General features: G+C 45.4%; 2 protein-coding genes across 4 annotated transcripts in view; one reads left to right on the top strand and one right to left on the bottom strand.

Moving 5' to 3' along the window:
- Positions 1-1,635: 1,635 nt before the first annotated feature.
- On the bottom strand, positions 1,636-9,464 carry ERP29 (endoplasmic reticulum protein 29). 2 transcript variants are annotated; one of them, XM_057747040.1, is made up of 3 exons: positions 9,100-9,410; positions 4,285-4,423; positions 1,636-2,449 (listed from the first exon to the last, which is right to left on the bottom strand). In XM_057747040.1, the coding sequence occupies exons 1-3, from the start codon at positions 9,241-9,243 to the stop codon at positions 1,947-1,949; spliced, it is 786 nt and encodes a 261-aa protein (XP_057603023.1). In that variant the 5' UTR covers positions 9,244-9,410; the 3' UTR covers positions 1,636-1,946. The 2 variants fall into 2 exon arrangements, with proteins under 2 accessions (XP_057603023.1, XP_057603024.1); XM_057747041.1 differs by lacking the exon at positions 4,285-4,423 and having other exon boundaries at positions 2,285-2,449; positions 9,100-9,464.
- The window catches only part of TMEM116 (transmembrane protein 116), a 103,929-nt gene continuing 103,501 nt past the window's right edge, over positions 9,275-9,702 (top strand). The window contains exon 1 of one of the 2 annotated variants that reach the window (XM_057747030.1): positions 9,275-9,375. The gene's annotated coding sequence lies outside the window, so the exon portion shown is untranslated. Of the gene's footprint in view, positions 9,376-9,422; positions 9,458-9,702 lie in introns of those variants that run through there. The other variant, XM_057747029.1, reaches the window with a different exon arrangement.

Genomic DNA, 9,702 nt, shown 5'->3' with positions numbered 1-9,702 from the left:
CTAATGCCTCTGCTTTTTTGGTGTTTTTTTTTTTTTTTTTTTTTTTTTTTTTTGTGGCACCAATTACGAAGGACTATTAGTAAATTAAAATTCTCTTTGACACTGTTTGAGATAACTTACAGGTTCCATAGAACAGGATTCTTCATCTTGGATCCAGGGGCTCATGTGCTTCAGTTTATCTGGAAATTCCCTTAAAACTGCATATTCTTGTTTCATTCTAGGAAGCCAGGCAGTCCACAGCCTTCATTACAGTCTGATTAGTAGCATCCTAGCTACAGTATTAGTAATTTCATGCTAAGAAGTAGAGGGAAGGAATCTATTTGACATGTTAGGGAAGATTTTTATGTGACATATGCAAATCACTGCAGATTCTAAACTAGAAACAGGGCCTATCTTTAATGAAAAATATTTGATGCAAAGAGCCTCTGATGTATGATAATCCAGGCCTGAGCAATAGCCCATGTTTCTTCAACTCAAGACCCCAGGCTTATAGATGATGATACCCAGCATCAACGCATCCAATGAAGTACCTGTGGATGTGTCGCCATTTTTCTTTCCTCTTACAGTTGAGATGAGGCCATGTTCTTTCCCTACCTGCCATTTGTCTTTTTCTAATTTCCATAAGACAATGAATTCTTTGGAAGTGACCCTGTTTTAGGTAGATGAGAAAAAACTAGAACAGCTCAAGTTTACCAGAAGCATGCAAAAAGATCTTCCATATTTTCCAATTAGAATTGAAATAATAAGTAGGGGACATATTGAAATTATTGGGCCCAATATGTAAATAGTTATTCTTTTGTCAAATGTTGAGAGTATCTATGCTATGGCAGGTGTTTAGGTTTGAACATTTTTTTTATCTAGTTGGTTTGAACTGTCAGCCTAAACTGCACTATTTTGTTGTTCCACCCAATTCAACACATGCGTTTTCCTGCATTTTTTTGTTTCCAGTGATTTTAAATACACAATCTGGCTGAAATGAAGGAACATAAACAATTTAAGGTTTTATTTGCCAGCTCTGCTCAACTTAAATTTCTTTGTGTGGGTGCCATTAGATACATTTCAGGAGCTGTAGTTTGATATTTTCAAATAGTTAAATATGAAAGTGTGGATGTTACCATGAAGCTTACTATTGCAGATAATTGCTCATCACTCCTGAGAAGAGATTTGAAAGTCAGTACGATGCTCTCCTACTCTGTTTTTTTTAAAGTTGGTACTTACTGAGTAACCGACAGTGACGAAGTGACTTTGATGGAAAACAATCCCTTTTAAAAAAAACTTTCAAATTGGACTGATCTGTATCAACTCTTAAAAAACCTACCAGATTATACTGGTAAAACTAAGAATGTGCTATATGTATCTCATGGAGTATGGAAAATATACTGTCATTCAACTTTAAGGACCAGAAAATGGACAATGCATTTTACCACTCGCAGTCAGTCCACTTGAATCCGAACACCTGTGGAAAGTATTAAAGGTAGGCCTTGAGCTGGGACTAGTTTCCACAGTGTTACCAGGGTAGTCTGTTACCCTAGTAGAGCACAGTCTGCACCACCTTAGATCAAAAAATAAATTCAAAGGAGAAAGCAGGTCATAGGCTAAAGTATAATTTATAAAAGGAAACTGATTGGCTTCAGGTCCACTTAACCAAAACAGAAACTTTAATTAGATCAGAATTATACCTGTCAAGAACCTGGGCAGTACACTCTTCTTTATAGCACCAATGCCTTCTGAGGGGGAATTACACAAGCCATCTAAGTAAGTGTTCCAGCTGTACCTGACTCATTACAGAGATGTTCTAAGCCAGCATCAACATCTGGGTATACTCAGATTTCTGATTTAGTGCCACTTTTCCTACCACTCCCTTATGTCCCAGGAGGGTCTCACAGTCAGCAGGTAACTTACCCCTCCCACCCCCACCAAACCCTGGAAAACCCTGGAGTGCCTTTTCACAGCTCCTCCTTCTCAGCCCCCTTCTTCTGGAAGGCAGTCAAAATGTTTAGGCTCTTCTGGAGCTCCTCCTTCTTCCCATCACTCATCTTGTTCTTCTCAATCAGCTTGGTGATCCGGGTCATCTCTGAGGCTGGGAAGTCCTCACCTTGGTCTAAGATCTTTCCCATGATCTTAAGGTATTGCTCGGCCCACTTCTTCTCAGTCTCCTTCACACTTGTGAGGTTGTCCTGCCCCTGCTTCAAGAGGGCCTGGCGGGCTTCCACACCAGAGGCCCTGATGAACTCCCCAGCAAGGGTGTCATATGCAGGTAGGCAACCAGGCATACTTAGGTAAATCCCATGTCCCTTTAGCCAGCGCTGGATGGCTCCAACCTTAACTGCCCCACTATACAGGACTGGGTTCTCAAAGTCCCCATCCCGGAAGAGGTAGAAGACTGGGTAGTTCTCTTTGTCCAGCTTGTATTTCTCATTTAGCTCCATATTCAACTTGTCACCATAATCTGTGAATAGAAACCAAAAATGAACAAGACCATGAGGAAGGCATGGTAGGAAGTTGCTGTGAAGCCTATCTGAGCTGAGGGAAAGAAGAATCTCAGCTGTTTGAATTCCTCCTCTGCTACTTCCTAGCCATATGGTATTAGTCAAGTCCTTTAACCTCTCTGAACTTCATTTTCCTCACGTGAAAAAGGAGAATTCTGCCTATTATATGCCCACTATGTACCAGGGACTGTTCTGAGTGCTGTGGATTTAGTTGTGATTAAGAGTGTCAAGCTCTCTGACCTCAAGGAGCTTATACTCTTTGAAGGGTGAGAAGAGAGATAATAAATGAACCTGTGATTAGTGCCATGACAATAAAACGGTGATATGACACAGTGACTGGGTGAGAAGGCCCACTTCAGGTGGTTGTAGAAGGCCTCCCTGTGAAGATGACATGAGGGACCTGAATATGAAGGACCCAGACACGTCCAGATGTGCGAAGAGTGTATCCTTCCTCAGGCAGAAAGAACTGCCAGTGCAAAAGCTCTGAGGCAGAAATGAGCTGGGTGTATTTAAGGATTACAAAGTGTAGTCTGGCTGGATCTTAGTGAATGTGTGGTAGGTAATGAACATAGTCCCTACCACTTGAGGGCTGATGAGAGGACCCAATGAGGGGATATGTGCACTTAACCTCGCATAGTTAAGTGTTTAATATGTGGTAGCTGTTCCCAACAGGCAATGGAAGCCCCAAGGACTGATACTATGACAACTGGTTTCTTACAGTTGGCCAAGAAGAAATGGCCGAGACCACCTATTACCGGGTAGTAGTATAGGAAGTGTGGGGGTTTCAATCCTAGTTCTGTCACTTTATAATCTTTAGCAAGTTACTCTAAGCATGTTTTTTCATTTGGGGGTCATAAAGCCTCCTTCGCAGAGTTGCCACAAGGATGACATACACGTAAAACACTTAGCACAGTGGCCTGGCACATGTAAACATTTGAGAAATGTCAGCTATTATTATTACTATTATTAGAGCCCCAAAGGAGTGGACTCACAGTTGAGTCAGACTTGACTGACTGCCCTGGAGAAGTGTGACAGCTATCTTTACCCAGGACCAGACTCAAGAGCTCACTGGGGAATGGAGGCACCTCAGCTGGGACAAGCAGACAGGGAAGAACCTACTACATTTGGGATTACACACCTAGGAGGAGTTCTAAATGAGCCCCTTCTTATCCCATGGCCTGAGACAAGTCATTTAAGCTCCTTGAGCTTCAGTTTTCCTCAAGTATAAAAAGGATATAATGGGTCTCACTTCTCAGGCAAGGTTCAAGTGAAGATTAAAAATGCAACATCTGTGCACATCTTTACAGACTGAAAAACCACTAAATGTTGACAACTATGTACTAAAGTCGTCCCTAACATTGAGAGCTACTCTTGGTTTAGTGGCAGCCCTGGTGGATTTGAGCTAAAGCCCAAACCCAATTGTTTTGGTACAAAAGAGCTGAAATGAAGATGGAAGAATTGACTATGCTGTCCCCTGTGAGGCAAGGCATCCCCACTGACCACAGTCCCCTGCAAGGAGAGCTCCAAGTTTGATGTCAGTGTGGGTGAAGGGTGAAGGATGGTGAATTCCCTCCCCTCAGGCACCTGCAAGGCTGCGCTGAGGTTCTGCGGTCACAGAATCTGCTCAAGCTCAGCTTGCCATGCGTACCAGACTACTTGAGAGGACATAACCCCATTTACACTCCCTGTGTGTGGCTCAGACAGAAAGGCACTGGGTATCCCCTCTACAAGTAGGGAAATAATTCCTAGTTTCCTCCCCCTCTGCCCTCCTCAGTCATCCCAGACTTGTCCGTACCTGAGATCCCCACCTCTGCCACCAAGAGATCATCGCTGGAAGCCGAGTTTTCAGCCAGACGCTTGAACTCATCCTGCTTCTCACCGTAAGGGTACTGGGTGTCAAACTTCACCAAGACGAACTTGCTCTTGGGAATGACCTAAGGGTGTATAGAGCTGAGCAAGTGGGGGTTCCCAAGGACCTTTGGGGCCAATTCCCTTTCCCAAAGGACCCCTGTTTAAAAGACAGTGGAAACCAAGCCCACAAGGGAGACAAGCTCTCATGTACTAACATACATTCATTCATTCATTCATTCAACAAGTTAATGGTGTCGGCTATGTCCTGGGTACCCCATTAAGCAGTTTCTCACATTAATCAAACTGTCTGGAATAAACAGTGCTGTAGATGTACTAAGGCCTTCTCCTCCAGTGGCCTTTTTGGTAAGGCTAAGGAAACACACCCTTAGCACACACTATGTTGGCCCCCATCGTGCCCATCATCCCTGGGGGCCTTTCGCTGGCAATGAACCAGAGCTCTAACCAAAACCAAACAACCAACCGTCTATAAAGGAGTTAGCACCATGGAGGTCGCTCTAGTTAGGGAGCCCAGAGTTTGAATTCTGCAATTTCAGGGCTCACAGTAAGTTGCTGAGTGGCCAGGCCTGGGACAATGTCCCCTCCCTAAACCACAGTTTCCTGTAAGTTAGAGTTCTAGGAACTGGCAGGGTCAAGACTTTTATTTACATCACATAAAATTTGCCATTTTAGGGACTTCCTAGGTGGCGCAGTAGTTAAGAATCTGCCTGCCAATGCAGGGGACACGGGTTTGAGCCCTGCTCCAGGAAGAGCTCATATGCCACGAGCAACTAAGCATATGGCCACAACTACTGAGCCTGCATTCTAGAGCCCACAAGCCACAACCATGGAGCCCATGTGTCGCAACTACTGAAGCCCTTGCACCTAGAGCCCATGCTCTGCAACAAGAGAAGCCACCAAAATGAGGAGCCTGTGCACCACAACAAAGAGTAGCCCCTACTCACCACAACTAGAGAAAGCCTGTGCACTGAAGACCCAACACAGCCAATGCATTAATTAATTTTAAAAGAAATGAAATTTCTAAAAACAAAATTTGCCATTTTAAAGTGTACAATTCAGTGGGATTTATTACATTAACTATGTTGCACAACCATCACTAATACCTAGTTCCAGAATATTTCCATCACCCAAAAAGGAAACACATATCCATTAAGCAGACACTCCCTAGTCTTCCTTCCCCTCAGCCCCTGGCAACCACTAATCTGCTTTCTGTCTGTATGGATTTGTCTACTCTGATGGACTCATACAACCTTTTGTGTCTGGCTTCTTTCACTCAGTATAATGTTTTCAAGATGCGTTCATGTTGTAGCATGCATCAATATTTCAATCCTTTTTATGGCCAAATAAATATTCCATTGTATGGATACATCCTATTTTATTTATTCATTCATCAGTTGATGTACATTTGGATTGTTTCCACCTTTTGGTTATTTGTGAATAGTGCTGTTAGAAATATCTGTGTACAAGTTTTTGCTTGAACACCTGCTTCCACCTCTTTTGGGAATATACCTAAGAGTGGAACTGCAGGATCACATAGCAATTCTATGTTTAACTTATTCACGAATAAGTGAGTAACACTTCATTTTGATGGTTTCACCCAATGCACAGATTTTTATCTAATAAGCTGCCTCTGGTCGGCAGCACTGCCTCCCCTCCTCCTACGAGTTTTTATTTTTCTAATCAAAGTCATCACTGCTGGTTAATTTTTCATCACAGGCAATCACTGCCATAATTAAGTCAAGCTGACATCATTCTAGTTTTTGTTAGCCCTTGTTCCTTATTGTGTGTTGATGTCCATTTGGTTTTGGGTTTTAAAAAATATTTAACAGTGCCTGAGGAAACAAGGCAAGAGGAAGAGGAACAGGTAATCTTTAAGTGGTCATTTACCCCAAAATGAACTCTGGAGCCTAAAAGCAGGGAAGACTTAAAAATATAAATCAGATCACATCCCTCTGGCCCATTTGGCCTTATTTCAGTTCAACACACCAAACTTATTCCCACTCAGGGCCTTTTCATTTTCTGTCTCTGCTGGATGGAGTGCCCTTCCCCTGGTTCTTTCCATGGTTGTCAAAGCTCAGTTCAAATGTCCTCTCCACTCATACCGTCTAATTCTGGTTCATTTCCATCATACTCCATCAAGCTACCCTGCGCTACATTCTTCACTGCATTAATCACTGTGAAATCCTTATTTGCTTGTTGTCAGTCCTCTCCACTAGAATATACATTTATGAGAATAAGGACCTTCTCTGACCTGTTTTATGCTGTATCCCTAGTGCCCAACAGTGCCTGGCATGTGGCAGATGCCCCGAAAATATCTGATAAGTGAACAAAACCAGAGTAGACTTTGGTAGCAGATGCTACACATCCCTGGAGAAAATTTTTTAAAAGAACACATGATAACCTACCTTCAAGGGGCCTACATTTGTATCATGGAATAATATTAATAATCATACAGTGGTCTAACATTGAAATAGAATTGAGAGGCCTTCATCTTTTTCACCATTCTTAGCCATCGGCAGAATGGTTCTGAATAGCAAACATTTGCACCTTAATTTTTTTTGTTCTTTTATTCAATCTGTACCTCTTACTGCTTAGAAATCTCTCTCAGGACTTCCCTGGTCATCCAGTGGTTAAGACTCCATGCTTCCAATGTAGGGGACACGGGTTCGATCTCTGATCAGGGAACTAAGATCCCACATGCCACACAGCAAGGCCAAAAAAAAAAAAAAGAAAGAAAGAAATAGAAATCTCTCTCCTTTCCTCATCCTTGAGGAATCAGCTCCATCCTAACCTACATTTAGGCAACTTGCATCTTCAAAGTATAGATGAATTCATTATTCATTCATTCATTGAATATAAAGGTACTGAGGACCTATCATGTGCCAGGCACTGTTCTAGGTGAACACAGCAGTAAAGAAAACAGAGAGGATCTCTTATTTTTAATGATGGTAAAGGGCAAGAAACAAAAAAAGACACTGGAAATCACTGAAAGGCAAAACATGGAACAAGGCCCCTGGATATGGTAACCCTAGGAAACTCCCCTTCTGTTCAATGGTGATGGAAGAGAGTGTGACTTAGAAAGGGACTGGAAAAAACATTTGTTCATTCATTCAACAAATTATTATTGAGCATCTTCTATGTAACAGATAACTTGCTAGGTTGTGCAGATGATCAGTGAACAAGATCAACAAGGTAGTTCTTCACAAGCATATAATATTCTAGTGCAGGAGACAATACACTAGACAAGAAAAAAAAAATCAGTGCTGAGTGCTCTACAGAGAAATCAAACAGGGTAACATGCCTGGCACTTTACATTGGGTAAGAGGGAAATCTGAGAAGGTAGCATTTAACCCAAGCCTGAAAGATGAGGAGATTGGGCAAAGAATGTTCTTAATCACAAAGAACAGCGGGTAAAAAGGGCCTAAGGCAGTAATGAGCTAGGAATAGCCAAAGGACAGGATTGAGGGCATGGTATGTGTGGGTGAAGCAGAGGGGAAAAAGAGGGGAATGGTTAGGAGATAAGAGCAGAGGGAAACAAGGGTCAGATCAAGTAGGACTTAGGCTACTGGACTGAGTCTCCAGAGCGAAAATAGGGAGACTCGAAAAACAGGGAGACTCTTGAGGAGGCTACTTAACCATAGCCTAGACTAGAGTGGTAGCTGTAAAGATGGAGACGCACCAATTGATTAGGAAATACTGCTACTGTTACAGTGCAATTTCCCTCTAAGTCACACCTGGTCTGTGATGTTATCCCATATCCATGTTTGGGTGGTACGAGTGTCACTTTGCCAAGAAAACCCCCCAAAGCAAAGGGTGCTGTGGGGTGTGCCTGACAACCAACCAGTCATACCTACACTTCTAAATTCTTGAAACTTTGCATTCAATGAGCCACAGGTGTCAACTCCACGACAAGGAACCCTTTGGAAAATACGAAGACTTCAACCACTGGAGACAGATTTCGAGATTTAGAGCTCCACTTCTTGGTTTCACTTTCCAGCAATGGGTATAAATTAAGAAAATAAAAAGAATGGCTCTCTCTCTCAACAATTAGCTTTCCTACCTCACAGGTGAAGTTAAAAAAGTGCCAGTGGGTGCAAAATTGGGGGAAGGGGGCTGCATTCAGCATTCAATATTGCCAACGTCCATTTACCGAGGACAAGACCCCACTTCTGTGAATATGAAGGCGGGGGTGGAAGCGAATCCTTCCATATCTCGACTCGATTTTATCTGTTCCAGGCCCAAGACATTCACTGCAGGGTGACTGAACCGAAGCTTATTCTTAACGCTTGCACTTTTTAAGGCGACGGAGAACGTCTGGACAGTGGCTGCAATCCAAGCCTAGGGGAGAGGGCCGCTGAAACGCAGGCTAACAAGTCGGGTTTCCACCCTCGCCGCACCACAGCTGGAGCCGGGTGGCGTCGGCCTCGCACCGCCCTCCGGGTCTCCTACTTGGGACTCGAGGATTGGATCTCGCCCCGGCTGCACCTCTGCAGTTCTTTTGCAAAAGAGGAAGCAAGTGCACATACTGCAACGGTGCGCGCCAACCCTGGATCGGGTACGTCCCATGGTCATGATACGGCCTCGGCCCAGAGTGCACCAGTCCTACAAGGACGGTGGGAAGTCCCGGGATCGTCGCTACGGACCCTCTCCTGCCAGCTCTCTATCCCCTGTGTCCCCCACGGGTGCGCGCCCCCCTGAGCGGTCTGGCTGCACCTGCGCGCGATGTCCCACGCCCCGTTACCTTGTAGAAAGTGATGGTATCCAGGGGAAGGGCGCCCTTGGTGTGCAGGCCGCTGCCGCCCTGCGGAGCAGAGAGGAGCAGGAGGAACAAGAGAAGGGGAACCAGTGGGGAGAGAGAAGCGGCGCGGGAAACAGCAGCAGCCATCACGCCGGAGTCGGGCAGCAAGCGCTGGGAACGCTGAAGTAGAGGAAGCCCAGAGCCGGGAGTCACGTGTCTAGGAGGGCGGGCTCGGGTGCGCGCACGTGTCCAGCCCCGGCAGGCCCACGCCGGCCTAGGGTGAGAGGGAGGAGCCGCGCGAGGGGCGGGGAAATGCAGCTGCCGAGCGTGCGCACTCGGCGAAGCCCTCGCGGGCGTAAGGGTGAGAGGGGGAGGCCGTGTGGTGGAGTCCGGCGGACTGCCGGCCGGGCGGAGGAGGCGGGGGAGGGGAGGAGGCGGGGGAGGGGAGGAGGCGGGGGAGGAGGAGAGAACTGAGAGGCTGCCGCGCACGCGCACGCGCACTCAGCGAGGCTTGCCACGCGCCGGTCCTTTTCCCGTCTTCCTCCGCGTGAGGCGAGGCGAGGCACGAAGAGCGCGCTCGGCGGCTTTGCAGCTCTTGGTTCGTGG

Source organism: Hippopotamus amphibius, chromosome 8 (assembly GCF_030028045.1).
Source record: "Hippopotamus amphibius kiboko isolate mHipAmp2 chromosome 8, mHipAmp2.hap2, whole genome shotgun sequence".
Taxonomy (NCBI): Eukaryota; Metazoa; Chordata; class Mammalia; order Artiodactyla; family Hippopotamidae; genus Hippopotamus; species Hippopotamus amphibius.
The sequence above is the reverse complement of the archived record's forward strand: the minus strand, read 5'-3'. Positions and strand labels throughout refer to the sequence as shown.

Bases quoted from the DNA above. Each gene is read 5' to 3' on its own strand.
- ERP29 (XM_057747040.1), bottom strand. From the start codon at position 9,243: ATGGCTGCTGCTGTTTCCCGCGCCGCTTCTCTCTCCCCACTGGTTCCC. The intron at 4,424-9,099 runs GTAACGGGGCGT...ATACACCCTTAG, and splicing joins ATACCATCACTTTCTACAAG to GTCATTCCCAAGAGCAAGTT. The intron at 2,450-4,284 runs GTACGGACAAGT...TTCTATTCACAG, and splicing joins GGCAGAGGTGGGGATCTCAG to ATTATGGTGACAAGTTGAAT.